The sequence below is a fragment of the Chenopodium quinoa genome, unplaced genomic scaffold, assembly GCF_001683475.1.
Source record: "Chenopodium quinoa cultivar QQ74 unplaced genomic scaffold, ASM168347v1, whole genome shotgun sequence".
In the NCBI taxonomy this organism is placed as follows: domain Eukaryota; kingdom Viridiplantae; phylum Streptophyta; class Magnoliopsida; order Caryophyllales; family Amaranthaceae; genus Chenopodium; species Chenopodium quinoa.
Window position 1 is genome coordinate 4496060 of NW_018742681.1, and position 18423 is coordinate 4514482.

Sequence of the window (18423 nt, forward strand, 5' to 3'; positions counted from 1 at the left end):
TAATGAAATATCCTTAAATTCCTATTTATTTTGAGAAAGTGAATTTGCATTACTTTTACCATGTTTTGTTCACTTTTTGTTGATTATCTACTTACATGAATATTTATCCTTTATTATAGGTTTGATGATAAGCCGGTGAATAATGTGCTCTCCGACACGTTAACCGGCTACTATGTTGAGCCTTGGAAGAATTATGGAGAGGTTGATGAAGATTCGAGAGAGCAATTTTGGAACTTGTTCTGCGTATGATAACTTTAACCTAACATAAAATATGTTTTATAAAGTATATTGATGGAGTTGAATTTCTAATAAAGACATTTTCTTGATTTGCAGAAAAAATTCAAGTGGGCACCTGAGTTAAACGACCATGTGAAGCAAACTTTCGAATTCAAGTTTGAAAATAGCCTACGTGATACGTTCTACCACATCACAAAGAGGTTGAATGGTGTCAAACCAAAATGGCTTAATAAAGATGTCCACGAAGCCATGATGCGAATTGTTGCCACTGATCCAGAATATAAGAAGCGGTCGGAACAAAACAAGAAGAACTTTTGTCCACGAAGCCATGATGCGAATTGTTCCATGTCAGCTGTACAACATGCTAAAAGGATGAAAAGGTTCCTAAAATATGCCGAGTAACAACTAAGTCATTTGTGTATTAATGAACTTTTATGGGCTAACATGTTATCATTGATTTTCTGCATGTATATTTAAAGGCAGCACAAAACCAAGGCCAATTACCAAATGCCCATGATCTTTTCTTGAAGACACACTTCAAGGAAGTGCCTGGAAAAGGCCAAGTGTCTGCCAACACCAAAGCCAAAAGGATTGTGGTAAAAACTTATTATATGACTTGATATATGGAAAATTAACAAAGTAGAACTCATTATATGCTTATTTGAATGAATGTGGATGAATTAGGGTCGTAAAGTGACTTATGTGATCATTTTTCTTAATTTCTATCCATAGGAACCTAAAAGTAATTGATATTGGAATGCTAGAAGAAAGAACAAGTTCATTTGATTGAAAACATAGAAAATAGGCATGGTTTTAGCCATATAGGCCAAATTTGGATGATTTTGGATGAATAACGGTTGTAAATTGACATATGTGCTTATTTTTATTAATTTCTATCCATAAGAACCTAAAAGTAATTGATATTGGAATGTTAGAATAAAGAACGAGTTCAGTTGATTGAAAACATAGAAAATAGGCATGGTTTTAGCCATATAGGTCAAATTTGGATGATTTTGGATGAATAAGGGTCGTAAATTGACATATGTGCTTATTTTTCTTAATTTCTATCCATAGGAACCTAAAAGTAATTGATATTGGAATGATAGAAGACAGAACGAGTTCATTTGATTGAAAACATAGAAAATAGGCATGGTTTTAGCCATACAGGCCAAATTTGGATGATTAAGGATGAATAAGGGTCGTAATTTGACATATGTGCTCATTTTTCTTAATTTCTATCCATAGGCACCTAAAAGTAATTGATATTGGAATGCTAGAAGAAAGAACGAGTTCATTTGATTGAAAACATAGAAAATAGGCATGGTTTTAGCCATATAGGCCAAATTTGAATGATTTTGGATGAATAAGGGTCGTAAATTGACATATGTGCTTATTTTTCTAAACTTCTATCCATAGGAACCTAAAATTAATTGATATTGGAATTCTAGAAGAAAGAACGAGTTCATTTGATTGAAAACATAGAAAATAGGCATGGTTTAAGCCATATAGGCCAAATTTGCTTGAATTTGGATGAATAAGGGTCGTAAAGTGACTTATGTGTTTTTTTTCTTGATTTCTATCGATAGGCTCCTATAAGTAATTGAATTTGGAATGTTAGAAGAAAGAACGAGTCCATTTGATTGAAAACACCTTAAATTTCAGCCATATAGGCAAAATTAGCTTGAATAATCAAGAATAAGAAACCTTACCTTTTATTGTTGGTTGTTTTTTTAACAATTTTTTTTATTATCTTCAATATTTTGTAGGAGACCTACCATAAGAAGCTCGAAGAAACAAGGAGTCACAGGATTCAGAAGAGTCCCAATGAGTTGTACTGGGAGATGGTGGGTGGGCGCAATAAGAAGGGTCGTGTGAAGGGACTTGGCCAAAGTGCAGAGCTCTACTATGGCAACCGGATGGGTCGAGCTTCCCGTTCTTCATAGCAATACACGCCGTCTATCATTTCTCAAATGCAACATCAGATGGAACTTAGGGTTCAAGCTCTCCAAACTCAAATGGAAGTCGAGATGCAAAGCCGAATTGACTCCCGAATGGCTGAAATAGAGAGGAGATATAAGGAGATTATGGATGAGATGATGAGTCGTTTCACCAACAACGACTCATGTTCCACCATTCATCCTCAGCATCGAGACCCAAGGGACGACCCGGGTAGTGGTGGAGCAGGCTAGGGTACCCAGGCCATTGCGTAGCTTAGCTTTAGTCTAGCAAAGATCCACTCTAACATAGCTTTTGTTTGGTATGGATACCAAATTATGTACTATCTTTTGTATTATATATATATATATACACATATATATATATATACATATGTATATATCTATATGTATATATATATATATATATATATATATATATATGTATGTATATACATATATATATATAATCTATATATGTATGTATATACATATATATATATATAATCATATATATATATATATATGTATGTATATACACATATATATATATATATAATCATATATATATATATATATATATATATATATATATATATATATATATATATACATATATATATATATGGGGGAGGGATCCGGTAAGAACCCCTCCTTATATAAGAACCCTAGTTATATAAGAACCAATCTCAGCCGTAGGATTAAGGTAATTTAGACGGTTAAGATTAAAACACGTATTTTTCCTCATACCCCCTACGGCCCTACCACCCGATCAAAATTTTCTCTCTCCTCTAACTTTCTCTCTCTTCGTGCTCATCTCATTCTCTTTTGCAAACCCCCAAAAATCTCCATAGAAATTGCAATTTGAAGGATTTTCGACTCAGGTATGTTTTTTTTTTCGATTTTGTTCAAATTTCCATGAACTTAGCATGTTGTTCAAGTAGATTTTGCGATTTTTTGGTTTGCTTTTTGCGATTTTATGTTTTCCGATTTTTTGATTTGATTTTGCGTTTTTTTTTTTCGATTTTGTTCAAATTTCCATGAACTTAGCATGTTGTTCAAGTACATTTTGCGATTTATTGTTTTGATTTTTGCGATTTTATGTTTTCCGACTATTTGATTTGATTTTGCGATTTCGTGATTTGATATTTGCGTTTTTATGTTTTTTTAGTTCGATTTTTCGATGATTTTTTCGATTTTAATGGTTTTTCTGTTTTCGATTTTTATGGTTTTTTTGATTTGTTTTTGATATTTCGTGAGTTGATATTTGCGTTTTTTTTTAAAATGTCTGCTAAATGCTCGATTTCGTTAGTAAGTGAAATTATAGCTATGAATATGAATGTCCAGTATTTCTTAAAATCACTGTTTTTTTTCTTGTTGATGGATATGTATCTGGTATTTGTTGTTGATGGATATGTGTGATAACACTCTTCCGTCAATGTTATTTAATGGCTTGAAATCGACTTTGAGTTTGATGAGTAGTGAGTCTGAGTCATCTTTTGGATTACCAATGGACACAATACGAGTGACCGGGATTGCTGTACATGTTGCCTTGATTTGGTGGCTATTGTTGTCATTGAGAGGAGAAGCCATGTTTGTATGAAGATTTTGTTGCATATGGTGGTATGGATGGTGGCTATTGTTGTCATATGGTGGTATGAAGATTAATGAGCAAGCATAGCTTGAACAACTTGGCATTACTTATTCTGCTTGCATCAATTAGTCATGTCTAAAAGCAAATCTGGCTTATTCTCTATGTTCTATTTTTTCTTATTTTTCTGGATCTATAGTTCGAATTTAGTGTTCGATTTTTGCTGATTTTTTCGATAGCGGCTAGCCTGGCTAACCTAAAAGAACAATGCATATAGTACTTCGTAGAGTAAATAAAAACTGTAAAAGTATAAAACCCTCTCCCACTACACCAAAAATGTGGGCTCTGACCCTCTAAGTCCTTACAGTACTTAGTATTACATAATCTATTAATTTAGTAGGATTTGGTTTTTAGCTATAAAATGGACAAAATAACAGAGAAGCCTGAGAAGATGAAATTACATTTACATGGGATTTGATTTAATAATGTAAAACATTTGTCAGATGTCAGACTGAAGATTAATTAGTTCTGAAAGGTTTTGCAGAACAATCAGATATAGTGTACAATATAAAATTCTGTCATGCCCAATTCACAAACTTTTTTTCAAAATTGGTGATGTTGGTGCGATTGCCCCTGTTTGTAGGGGTTGTAGTGTGGTGGTTGATTTATGCAGCAGCAGCTAATTGGTTAGGGGTTGTTGGTAGTGAACTTGTGATTGCAGGGCTGAAAATAAACTTTAGAACATAGGTAGAAAAATTTGGAACATAGGAAAAAATTATAACATAGGTTGAAATAATTTAGAACATGGGCTGAAAATAAACTCAATCAAACCTTATCATGTTTCTGTTTCATTTGTCTTTTAAATTTCTAGTTTACTCATTCTATTTTGGGTTTTTCACTCTCCAGCATGTTCTAAACTCTTTTTTAGCATGTTCTAAACTATTTTTCAGCATATTTTAAATTATTCCTATGTTCAAAAATATAATAATAATGTTGGAATGTTACTAATGTTTTTTATTTCTTAAAATTGCAGCAAAATGCAAGGCCAAAATGAAGCAAAATCAGAAGGAGGAGTTACTAATATACAAGAAGAAGAAATTACTTATGTAAGAAAAAGGTAACTAAACTAATGTTCTAAACTTTACCTATTATGTTTTAAATTTTGTTCTAAAGTTTTCCAATATGTTCTAAAGTTTTCCCTTAAGTTCTAAAGATTTGTATTATGTTCTAAAGTTTTCCATTATGTTCTAAAGTTTTCCATTATGTTCTAAAATTTTCTCTTATGTTCTGAAGATTTGTATTATGTTCTAATATGTATCCATTATAGTTTATGTTCATCTTATTCCTTTATATTTGCACTCTATTTAATGTTAGTTGTATTCTAATTATTTTTAATTGTTTTTAAAGGAAAGTTGAAAACGTTGAAGCGGAAGTAATTGATAGATCGGAATTTGAGAAGCATATTGAAAGTAAAAGTGTTGCTATAAGACATAGAAAACTTCCAACAAGGCTTCAACCACCTCGAAAATTGCAAAAAAAGGAAGGAAGAGAAAAAGATCAAGAAGAAGGAAAAGATCAAAAAGAAGAAGAGGGTAATAATGTAGAGGATGATGACAAGAATAATGATAGTAAAGATGATGGTGAGGATGATAATAAGGGTGATGTAAAGATGAAAGAGAAAGATGAAAAAGAGGAGATGGAAGATGATAGTGAGGAGGAACAAAAAATCAATAAAAAAAATCAAACTCAGGTAATAATACTCTTTAATCTTTACAATCTTTATTTTTATGTTCTAAAGTGCACGCTTATGTTCTAATTTTGCTTATCTATGTTCTAATTATGTTTATCTATTCATGGTGAGGATGTGAAGAAGAAGAAAAGAAAGATTGAAAAAGAAGAAGATGGTGAGGATGTCCAAGTAGTAGAAGCTAATGAGCAAGATAAACTAGTTAAGAGGCAACCTTATCAAAGAGTACCTCCTACTCAATTCATGAAGGATGTGTTGATAAATCTTTCGGAAAAACAAAAGCAAGCTATTCGGAACATTGGTTTTGGAGGCTTTTTGGAATTGGATTTACCAATCCATATTAATTCTACGTAAGTAGTAGAATGTTATGTTCGAAAATCATATTCTAAAATCATAAGTATTATCAATGTTATGTTCAAAATTATGATTTGTCATGTTTGAATTGCTATACACTAATGTTCTAAATTATAAGATTATGTTCTAAATTAGTTATGCTCTAAATTTTGTGCATATGTTCTAAATAATATGATTATGTTCGAAATTAGCTATGTTCTAAATTATGTGCATATGTTCTAAATTGTATGATTATGTTCTACATTATGTGCATATGTTCTAAATAATATGATTATGTTGTAAATTACTTATGTTTTAAAGTTACTTCTTGTATTCTAAAATTATGAACTCTCATGTTTGAATTGCTATACACTAATGTTCTAAATTAATTTTTTGTTATGTTCTAATGTATGTTTATTATGTTCTAAAATAGACTTTTTTTATTATATAATGTTCTAAATTATGTTCAAGAGTTTAAATATTATACTAAATGTTTTAATCTTCTATGTTCTAAAGATTGACTATTATATTCTAAATATAGCTGTATTGTGCTTTAAATCTTACATTTTTCATTATAATTCTAGGTTGACAGAAAACTTGGTTACGAATTTTGACACGGAGAGATGTTGTTTGATGTTACCAAAGAGAAAACAAGAAATCTTTTTGGAGGCAATTGATGTTCATTTGGCTTATGGGTTGCCATTGGGAGGCAAAAGGATTGAGCAACCAAATGATGAGTCAAATCTGAAATGGAGCAAGTTTCTAAAAGCTTGGAGAAGCAAGTTTGGCCTCAAAAAAGTATGATGATATAATGTGGTTACGTTTTAAATTTTATGTTCTAAAGTATGAATTTTATGTTATAAATTGTATGTTTTAAAGTGCTTTGCTTATGTTCTAAAGTGTTTTTTGCTTTAAAATAGATCTATTATCTCCATAGGTTTTAATTTATATGTTTTTTTTTACCTCTAAAAGGGAAGTCCAACCAACAAGAGATTGATTGACAGAATTGAAGAAGGAAAAATCAGTTTCTGATGAATTTCTTTGGAACTTTGTGGTATGTGTTGTCAATTGTTGCATTCGATCAACAAACAACCCACAACTATACATTAAATTCTTGTATAGTTGTATGGATGTAAAGAAAATTGCTGAATTGGATTGGTGCACATTTGTGATTGAGCACTTGAAAGATTCTGTAAGTGTATGGAAGAAGGGAAATTCTTACTTTACAGGTCCTTTACCTTTTCTAATGGTAAGTTTTAAATTCTTACCATTATGTATATATATTATTCTTGTTATGTTGAAAATGTGTGAAAAATATTCTAATTAATTCTTAACATGTACTAAATAGGTATTCTATTTTGATCGTCTACAAAGAGGAGGGTTAGAAAAACCAAGAAAATGTCCACTAATTTCGGTGTGGACAAAGGAAAGGATTCAAGTGAGATATAAGTTTGAAAAAGATCATGGATTTGGATATGGAAAACTCTTGGAAAGAATGGAATCAATTGTGGTATGATATTTGTATATGTTTATGTTTAAACACTACACTTTATGTTGTTGTTTTCTAAATTTTATAATTTATATACTAGAAGGCACCAAAAGGAAAAAAGAAACAACCAAAACAAAAGGAAAAAGAGAAGAGAATGGAAAAATCATCAATAGGTTCTAGTTCTACAACTTCTCGAAATGACATGATGGTATGATTTAGTTTATATTGTAAATTATATTTTATGCTCCATTTAATCCTTTTCTGTTAAATTATCCATGTTATGTCCTTTATGTTCTAAAATATTTGTGTGTTCTAATGAAGGGCTTTTTGAGCAAATTTGGAGATTTGGCAAAAACACTTGCCTCGAATGTTAAAGAGATGTATGGCATGTTAGAACAAGCAAAAGATCTTTTTGTTGAGGAAGAAACAACAGGAAAAATGCAACATCTCATAGACAACATATGGTGCAAGTACACAACAAAGGTATTATAATTATGTTCTAAAGTATTTTCTGGTTGTGTTCTAAAGTATTTTCAGCTTATGTTCTAAAGTATAATAAATTTATATAAATATTATGCATATTATGTTCTAAATTATAATTTCTTATTTTATAGACATTCGTGAACCAAGAAGAAAAGAAAAGCCCTTCTATACTCAGCCAAGATCAAAATGTCTTCGATGAACCGACATTTATTGAAGAATTGGATATGGTTATGGATAAGGCATGGAAGAAATTCGAGGAAACAAGGTCACCAAAGTCACCGACAGTTGGTAATTTCACATGTACATGCTTAATTTCCAAATTATACTTATGTTCTATATTAGATGCTTATGTTTTAAAGTACTTTTTTATGTTCTAAAACATGCGCTTAAATCACATGCTTATGTTCTAAATTATATGATTATGTTCTAAATTAGTTATGTTCTAAATTAGTTATGTACTAAATTAGTTATGTTCTAATTGTTAAGCAGATTTGAGATCAAAGGAAGAGGAAAAAGATAAGAACAAAGAAGAGAGAAATGAAGAGAATAAAGACAAAAACTTGTTGATTCCCTCACCAGTAGTTGGTAATTTCACATTATTTTCAAATTCATTTTTTACGTACTAATATTTACTAGATATGTTCTAATATTACTTCTTATGCTCTAAATTTTTTCTGGTTATGCTTTAAAGTTAATTCTTAATTTTTTATATTCTAACTATTTCTAGGTTGTCTCCTAATTGTATATATTTCTTATGTTCTAAAGTTACTTTTTATTTTCTAATTATTTTTTGCTATTTGCTATAATACTTAATTTTTATGGTGTAATTGCTATGAAGATTTGGGATCAAAAGAAGAAGAAAAAGAGCAGTACAGAAAAGAGAGAAACGAGGAGGAAAAAATTGAGAAGAAAGAGAAAAGGAATGAGGAGTCACCAAAAACCCCAATTCCTCCAAAAAAGAAGCAACCTTTTGATATAACTCCTCCAAGTTTCAAGTTATTGACCCCCTCACCAGCAGTTGGTAGTTTTACATTATTTTCAAACTTTTTTCTTTTGAAATAATATTACTAGATTTGTTTTAAAATTACTTCTTATGTTATAAATTTTTTCTGTTATGTTCTAAAGTTATTTCTGATGTTCTAAATTTTTTCTAAATCAGATGCTTATGTTTTAAACTACTTTCTTATGTTCTAAATTATGTGCATATGCTCTAAATTATATGATTATGTACTAAATTATGTGCATATGCTCTAATAATATGATTATGTTCTAAATTATGTGCATATGTTCTAAATAATATGATTATGTTCTAAATTAGTTATGCTCTAAATTATGTGCATATTTTCTAAATAATATGATTATGTTTGAAATTAGTTATGCTCTAAATTATGTGCATATGTTCTAAATTGTATGATTATGTTCTAAATTATGTGCATATGTTCTAAATAATATAATTATGTTGTAAATTAGTTATGTTCTAAAGTTACTTCTTGTGTTCTAAATTTTTCTGGTTATATTCTAGTTATTTCTAATGTTCTAAATTTTTTCCAACTATTTCTATGTTGTGTCCTTATTGTTTCTACTTATGGTTTGATGTCCCAGAAAATCAAGAAGATAATGAAGCAGAACTCACTTACGAAGAAGTGACAGCAAATGTTCTAAATTGTGCTTTTCTAAATCCAGATCATCCACCTACATTGGATGAAGAGGAGAAGCAAGAAGAGGAAAAAGAGGAGAAGAAAGAAGAGGAAAAAGAGGAGAAGAAAGAAGAAAAGGAGAAGAAGAAAGAAGAGGAAAAAGAAGAGAAGCAAGAGGAGAAGAAAGAAGAAAAGGGGAAGAAGAAAGAGGAGGAAAAAAAGGAGATCCAAGAGGAGAAGAGAGAAGAAAAGGGGAAGAAGAAAAAGGAGGAGATCCAAGAGGAGAAGAGAGAAGAAAAGGGGAAGAAGAAAAAGGAGGAAAAAGAGGAGAATCAAGAGGAGAAGAAAGAAAATGAAGGAAGCAAGAATGAAGAGAAGAACAAAGAAGAAAAAAATGAGAACAAGAAAGGGTAATCATTTTGTAAACTTTAAAACAAATGTTGGTTATGGTTTAGTTAAATTTTAATTTAGAACTTGGTAATAATAAATTTTGGTTTGATTTGGTTATGGTTTTTGTTATCAATAAATTTTCGTTTGATTTAGTTATGGTTTTTGTTATCTATGTGATATTTTTTAATTGAATTAAGTAGGAAACAAGGAGAAGAAAAAGGAGAAGAAAAGACACGGAAAAAAAGAGGAAAGGATAAGCTTCCAATGTACTTGCGTTCACCTTTCATGGTTGAACATGAAAAACTTTTCAAGAATGTGGACAATAGAAAGGTAGTTGAGTATGCGTTTGCTCAAGGAGATAATAAGTAAGACTTTAAAACTTTAAAATTATATGCTTATGTTCTAAGCTATATGCTTATGTTCTAAGCTATATGCTTATGATCTAAGCTATAAATTATGTTCTAAACTTCATTCTTATGTTCTAAACTGCGTGTTCTAAGCTAAGAGATTATGTTATAAAGTACATGTGTAAAACTATATGCTTATGTTCTAAAATAGGTACTTATGTTCTAAACTATATTCTTATGTTTTAAACTACATGCTTATGTTCTAAACTACATGCTTATGTTCTAAACTACATGCTTATGTTCTGATTTTATTGTTCTGATTTTAGGGAGCTTTTGTATGCTGATAACATGGGGACAACGATTACGAGAGATGAGATTCATAGTCTCATAGAAGATAAGCACATGTTGAACAATGTTGTGGATGCTTATGTTTGCCTATTGAATTTTGAAAATAAAAGACGTGGTGTAGACAAGAAGAGTAGATTCTTTTTCAGTACTGAATGCTATGTATGTTTTCGAACTTAAAATTATAACTATGTTCTAAGAGTAGATTCTTTTTGTTTCTCATATAGATTATAATATGCACCTATGTTCTAATTACTTATGTTTTAATTTCTTTTTCTTTTTCAGCTCATACGTTGTACAGAAAAATACTTCAAATCAAATGAAAGGCAAGATGATAGAATGAAGGCTTTGTTTGATAGAATGCAACAAGAAATGACAACGACCGAAGTAACAAGCTTCAAAAGCATTCAATTGGTAATTTGGTATCTTATTATGTTGTACTTTTTTCTTATTATATGTTCTAATTATTGGTTTTGTTTATGTTCTAATTATTTTTATCTATGTTTTAAAGTATCTACTTATGTTCTAAACTACTTATTTATCTTCTAAACTACTTACTTATGTTCTAAACTACATGTTATAAAAATTATATGCTTGTGTTCTAATCTATATGCTTATGTTCTAAAATGCATGCTTATGTTCTAATTTTGCTTATCTATGTTCTAATTCTGTTTATCTATTAGGTTTTCTTCCCGGTCGTTTTACTAGATCACTACTATTTGCTGTGTGTCAACTTTGTGGAAGGAACATTTGATTTGATTGACAACAGATTTCTTCCACCAAATATTCCTTTTCACAATAAATATGGAAATTACCATAGATTAATGGTAAGACATCAAGTTTACATTTTTTTAATTATACTTTTGTTCTAACTTTTGCCTTATATGTTCTACAGTTTTTCTTTATGTTCTAAAGTTTACCTTATATGTTCTAAAGTTTATCCAATTTTTCAGTTGAATGCATTTGCTGATTTCGTTCACTCAATTGACTCAAATATAAAGAGTGACTTTGTATCCTCCTTCAAAACAAGAAACTTGAGTATGTCATGGAAGAGCAATAAGAACAAACATGATTGTGGAGTGTTCCTGTTGAAGCACATGGAAACATATGAAGGAGAATCTGTAAAACAATGGAATTCGGGACTAGAATTAGACAATGTAAGTTTAAAACATAAGATACATGTTTTAAATTAGTTTCGTTTATGGTTTTGGTGTTATGGTTTTAGTGTTGTGGTTTGGTTTGGTTATTGTTTAGATATATTATGGTTTATTATATTTATTTATACTTATATGCTAAATTATATTCATGTTCTAAATTATATGCTTATGTTCTAAAGTATTTCTGTTTATGTTCTAAAAGTTACTCTTTTTTTTTTTTTTTTTTTGCAGTTTGACCAAATGTTTATGTTTATGTTCTAAAAGTTACTCTTTTTTTTTTTTTTTTTTGCAGTTTGACCAAATGAAAAAATTAAGAGTGGAGTATTGTGGGAAGATAATAACAGCAGAAGTAAATGAAGAACGGAACAAAGTGATTAGGAGATCAAAAAAGTGGTCAAAGGAGAACAAAATGGATATATGATTGTTAAGATCTTAAGTTTATATTTGTAGAGAGATATTTGCAAAGAATATAACAGTAATTTTTTATGTTCTATGTATTTACCTGTTACAAGAAATATATTGTTGAATCATATTAAATGCTAAAATTTTAATATAAAATATATCATATAAACTTATATGCTAAATTATATTCATGTTCTAAATTATATGGGTATGTTCTAAAGTATTTTTGATTATGTTTTAATAATTATATGCTTATAAAGTTAGGATATTAGAATATATTATTATATATTAATTTTGACTTAAAACTTAAAGTGTAGAACATTAGAACATAAGAAAATTAAAAAAAAGTAACAAGAAATGACAACAGCCAAAGTAACAAGATTCCAAAGCATTCAATTGGTAACTTGATTCTAATTATATCTTATTATGTTGTACTTTTTTCTTATTACATGTCCAAATTATTGATTTTGCTAATCTTCTAATTATTTTTATCTATGTTCTAAAGTATTTGCTTATGTTCTAAACTGGCTGCTTCTAATCCATTACTTTTGCTTTATTTTTCCTTTTGAATACAATGCATACACTCTTTAGTGCATATCTAAGAAGGCATATGTAAATCAATGTTAAGAAACTTGAATAAATAAAAGTTGATTAAAGCAAGATTCAACTAAATGTTGTTTAATAAAGGTATCTAAAATGCTTATACTATCATTACTCGTAGTTCAAATTGACTTAATAAAACAACTTATAATTACGAAAAGGGGGGAAGATGAAAAGACAGGAGATGTTATAAAACATTATAATCAACTTTAATTAACATAAAAATTGATAAGAAAAACACTAGTAGAGATACTCTGAATAATAATTGGACAAAAAAGAAATAAAAATATATTGTTTCTAAAAGTAAATAAATTGAGTTCTTATATTTTAAGAATTACATGAATAATATTTTACGTGCTAGTAAATGAGATATTGTTTCTAAATATATAACATCTCATGCAACTGGATTAATAGTATATTCACCAACCTGTAAAGAAAAAAAAAATAAAACAATATTAGAACATAAGCACATAATTTAGCATTAAAAAATGTTATAACATGCCATTTCTATTAGTTTAGAACACATGATATTATATAGAGTAAAAACTTTAGAACATTTAAAGAAACCTTTAAAACATATAAAGAAAACTTTAGAACATATAAAGAAAATATTTTGAACATAAAGAGAAAAGTTAAAATATAAAGGAAAACTTTAGAACAAAATGAATAACTTTATATTCTAAACATTAGAGCATATTAAATTACACTAAAACAGAAAGAATAAACATTAGAACATAGAGAAAACACTTTAGAACATAGAAAAGTAACTTTAGAACAAAGAGAAAACACTTTAGAACATATTGAATTACTTTAGAACATATATGAATAACTTTATGTTCTAAACTTGCTTAAAACATAATTACTTTAGAACAAAATAAATATAAGAAAATTAAAAATAAAGTTTACTTACAATATCACTTGACTTTTCCAGGGCAATTACGACTATCATGATAACCAAGCTCCCCACATGCTCTACATAATCTCTTCTTCTTTTGACTTTGTTCAATAGACTTTTCTCTGTCACTCTTCATTCTTTTGTCACTATTTGGAACATGAACCTCATTTGGAACATGGACATCATTTGGAACATGGACATCATTTGGAACATTTACGTGATTTGGAACATGAACCTGATTTGGAACATGGACATCATTTGGAACATTGACCTGATTTGGAACATGAACCCCCGTGCCTTTGTTCTTCGAAATTTTAGGAGGTTTGATTAAAACATTAGAAGGTAGACTAGCTCCAATAAGCATTTCAATGTCTTTAACTTTGCTCGAAAGATTGTTGCTTCCATTTGTTTTCTTCTGTTCCAAATCTACCCTCATGGCTCGAAGTTTTTTGACAAGATCACTAAGATCATCTTCATTGTTTTGCACTAAACTCACACAAGCATGAATTTCAGACCACAAATCATTTAATAACATTTTCTTATCTACTGCATTAATACATTCCTCCAACACATTACCCTCTAAATCAAAAATGGGCTTCTTATAAGCCATTGTACACCATCTATTTAGAATGTAGGCCTTGGGAATTTTTTCTAACATCCTTGCCTTCCACACCCAAATCATATGCCTACAAGGCACACCATCACGTTCAAATTTTTTACAAAAACACTTGGTATCAAAGGTAGTTGGATCAAAAACAACATCAAAAGTCCTCCTTCTAGTTCCTTCCCTCAAATTGAAAATGTAAAGCTCATTGTCCTTCTTCATCTCCTCAACACCACAATTAAAACATCCAATTTCAAGCTCATATTGAAATTCATAGAAAATTGTTGTTGTAAACAATTCAGAAGCATCTTTCTCTAAAGGAATTGGAGTCTTACACTCCGGACGCTTATTCTTCGAATCATTATCCATTTTATTTTGAGTGTGCCTTTGAGCATCCAATGCACATTCAAACCTATAGAAAATAGAAATTAACTTTAAAACATAGAAGATAATTGTAGAACATAGAGTGAATTACATTAGAACATATAAATATACATGACATGTTTATTATGATCTAAATATTATTAAAACATAAAGAGAAAAAGAAAACATAAAAGAGAATTATAAAATAAATAGTAAAACTATAAAGCATAAAAAGAAAACTTTAGAGCATACAAGGAAAACTTTAGAACATAAAGAGTAACTTTAGAACATATATAGACAATTACTTATTACCTCATGTAGAACTCAATCAAAGTGAGATGGGGATTTGTGAACATAGTGAAAAAATTATTTTCACTTTCTGATCTAGATGTGGTTCTCATAATGCCACCCAAAAATAAATCTCTGAAATACGCTGGAATCCACATATCACGTATGTTGTACATGTATGCCAACCATTCATGATCGTTCAAATGGAATTCTGAAATAACTTTGTTCCACTTTTCTTCAAATTCTGCCGGCTCAATCTCTAAATGCCAAACACATGAACACAGTTTTTTCAAGAAATCAGTGTCTTGGGCAATCGCCCGACCTACTTTTTCAGGCACCTTTTTCATAATATGCCACATACAAAACCTATGTTCTGTAGTTTGAAAAACATTACGAACAGCAACTTTCATTGCAGGGTCTTGATCGGTAATCAAACACACAGGCTCGTTATTTCCCATTGCTTTAAGAAAAGTTTTGAAAACCCATTCAAAAGATGATATATCCTCATGAGCTACAAAAGAAGCCGCAAAAGTAACACATTTTTTATGATGATCAACTCCAGTAAATGGACCAAAGATCATATTATATCTGTAACATACACAAATTATTTATGCAGAAAATAGAGGTAAACTTTAGAACATAGAGGTAAATTGTAGAACATAGAGGTATACTTTAGAACATAGAGGTATACTTTAGAACATTAAGGATAAACTTTAGAGGATAGTAATTTACTTTAATTATTAAACTTGGCAGTAATATAGTTGTTTTAAAACATAATGAATTACTCTAAAACATAAACACTAAACTAAAAATATACAGTAAAGCTTTAAAAACTTATAAGTAAACTTTAGAACATATAGACATAATGTTTAGAACATGATGGATATTAGTTTAGAACACAAAGAATAAAGTGTAAAACACAAAAGCATAATGTTTAAAGCATAAAAGCATGATGGATATATTTTAAAGCATAAGGTAGAACATTAGCAATATATGTTTAGAACATAAGGCATACATAGTTTAGAACATAAAGAATATTTGTTTAGAACATCAAAACATGATGGATATTTGTTTAGGAACACAAGGCATGATATTTAGAATATAAGAACATATGTTTAAAAAATTAATATGTAAAAGTAAAATATTAATTACATTATGAAAGAAATTTATATTTAAAACATCACCTGTTTGTTTTGAATGTGGTATCAAAAGAAACCATATCACCAAAAAGTGCATAATTTTTTCGACAGATTGGATCAGCCCATAAAGCTCTACAAAGTCTATCTTCTTCATCAACATCATAGGAAAAAAAAATGCACTCCAGAGCACTTTCTTATTTTGAAAATTATCCACAAACATTTGGGCATCTGATCCATCAATATAAGCCTTCAAATCTCTATAAAAATTTTTGAAATCTTGTTTAGATGCACCAACATTATCATGTGATCCAGCTAATTCTTTCATCATAGTATAAGACCTCACAGGACCAACATTTACCTGTTAGAAAAAAAAAAAAATATTACTAAGATTAAGAATTAACTTTAGAACATAGTAAATCAAAACAAAAAAAAAACATTATTTAGTACATAAAAATAAATCACCTTTGAATTATCAACAATCAACTTTTTATGCATAATATGCATTTTTCTATTATCCTTCTGAAATTTTGCACAACTTGGAGTATATAAAGGATGATTATGTTCTTCTTTGAAATGAGTTACAACATACTTTCCAGCATCATATCTCATACATATGTGAGCATTGCATCCTACACGAGTGACTAAACGTTTCCTAGTAATATGAACTTTTCCTTCTTCATAAACTGTTTGTTGAGCAATAGGTTTTCTTATTGCCCTAAAACCTTCCTTATTGCAAACTCCATATTGAAAAGCAATTATATCTTTGTTATTCTTCTTCCTTTTAGTAGTAGATTTCCTAGAAGTAAACCCAGCGGCATTTGCATATGCTTTATAAAAACTAAGACCCTCTTCAGGATCTTTAAATATCATACCCAAACTGGGTTTTAACTCCTTGGGAACATTTGGAATCCATTCCTTAGTGGTACCACCAGGGCTAAATGATCCAACAACCTCTGGAGTACGATAAATATCACCAACTGCATTAGAACATGAAAGTAAACATTAGAACATACAATGAAAGTCATAGAATATGAAGAAAACATTAGCACATAATAAAAAACTTTATAATATAAAGAGAAAGATACATAGAAAACTTTAGAACATACAGAGAAAACTTTAGAACATCAAGGATAACCTTTAGAACATAGTAAATTAGGGACATACTTATAACATATTGCTTTAGAACATAGTGAATTACTTTATAACATACATAATAAAATTTAGAATAAAGTAAAAAAATTAAACTAAAAGGTTAACTTTAGAACATACAATGAAAGTAAACATTAGAACATAAAAAGTAAAATTTAAAACTAGAAGGTAAACTTTAGAACATAGAATGAAAGTTTTAGAATATAAAGATAAAGTAGGATTCCCTACTCCCTATGTCAGATTGGTGGGGCCATGGTTTGGTGATTCCAGTGGCAGTGACATGCATCAACTATCCCTATGTCAGATTGCTAGGATAAAGTAGCATTCCCAACTCCCAAGCCCCCAATGCCCAGCTCCAAGACGAGCCTTGAGGTTGTTGTGGCATTATCCAATAATGATCGATATTGTTTACCCACAGTTTACTTTGAATCATTACAAATTATTTAAAATGGATTAGATATTTTTTATTTATCAAATTAATTAACTTCCTCAATAATGATCAATATTGTTTACCCACACGTACTACTTTTTATAATCCTTCATCAACCACTCTTTCATACTCCGATGTATTCTGCATTCTAAAAGGAGTTCAATAGGCAACGGAACATGGCATTTGCACTTATCATTCGGATGGGAACATATAGAGAAAACTTTAGAACATTACCGATAAACTTTAGAACATAGTAAAGAAACTTTAGAACATGTAAGTAAATTGAAATTAAAACATTAAAAACAATAAAATTACCTGAATGAGAAACACAAGAAGAAGGATAATTAGGTTGAACACCATCTAAATCCATCAATATGCAAAAACCTATTTAAAAAAACACATATTGTAGCAAAAAAGCAACTAGAAATTAAAATCCATTAAAAAACAAAAATATGGAAAAAAAACTCAAGCAAAGGAAAAAACAGAACAATCTGGAAATGAAAAATCACAAAAAAAAACAGAAAATTAATGAAAAAAAACTGAAGAAAATTCGCAAAAAAAAAAAAATAGATAAAATCGAAAAAAAACAAAAAATAATTGCTCGAAAGTAGGAAAAAAAAAACAAAAAAACATATAACATTGAAAAAATCTGGAAATGAAAAATCGAAGAAGAAAGAGAAAACTAGAAAATGAAATTGATGAAATTAATGAAAAAAACTCAAGAAAATTCGCAAAAAAAAAAAAAAAAAAAAAAGATAAAATCAACATAAACTTACATTAATCTCAATAATAAAAAAAATGAATGATGAAATCGCAAAAAGAAAAAAAAAACAGATTTTTGCTGATTTTCGAATTGATGAATT

The 18423-nt window shown here is 29.3% G+C and overlaps 3 protein-coding genes across 4 annotated transcripts; 2 read left to right on the forward strand and 1 right to left on the reverse strand.

Annotated features, from left to right (window-relative positions):
• Window positions 1–2805: 2805 nt before the first annotated feature.
• On the forward strand, window positions 2806–6874 carry LOC110722439 (nucleoplasmin-like protein ANO39). Its single transcript, XM_021901711.1, has 6 exons — window positions 2806–3055; window positions 4796–4879; window positions 5170–5512; window positions 5633–5859; window positions 6427–6640; window positions 6815–6874. The coding sequence occupies exons 2-6, from the start codon at window positions 4800–4802 to the stop codon at window positions 6872–6874; spliced, it is 924 nt and encodes a 307-aa protein (XP_021757403.1). The 5' UTR covers window positions 2806–3055; window positions 4796–4799.
• Window positions 6875–9807: 2933 nt separating this feature from the next.
• LOC110722442 lies at window positions 9808–12750 on the forward strand. Its single transcript, XM_021901714.1, has 7 exons — window positions 9808–9861; window positions 10042–10206; window positions 10515–10695; window positions 10819–10947; window positions 11217–11360; window positions 11487–11690; window positions 11983–12750. Exons 2-7 carry the CDS (start codon window positions 10106–10108, stop codon window positions 12109–12111), a joined length of 888 nt encoding a protein of 295 aa, XP_021757406.1. The 5' UTR covers window positions 9808–9861; window positions 10042–10105; the 3' UTR covers window positions 12112–12750.
• A 58-nt stretch (window positions 12751–12808) lies between these two features.
• On the reverse strand, window positions 12809–18029 carry LOC110722440 (protein FAR1-RELATED SEQUENCE 5-like). Of its 2 annotated transcripts, XM_021901713.1 has the most exons (5): window positions 16444–18029; window positions 16027–16339; window positions 14867–15430; window positions 13603–14603; window positions 12809–13119 (listed from the first exon to the last, which is right to left on the reverse strand). In XM_021901713.1, the coding sequence occupies exons 2-4, from the start codon at window positions 16059–16061 to the stop codon at window positions 13607–13609; spliced, it is 1596 nt and encodes a 531-aa protein (XP_021757405.1). In that variant the 5' UTR covers window positions 16062–16339; window positions 16444–18029; the 3' UTR covers window positions 12809–13119; window positions 13603–13606. The 2 variants fall into 2 exon arrangements, with proteins under 2 accessions (XP_021757405.1, XP_021757404.1); XM_021901712.1 differs by lacking the exon at window positions 12809–13119 and having other exon boundaries at window positions 13520–14603.
• Window positions 18030–18423: the final 394 nt, after the last annotated feature.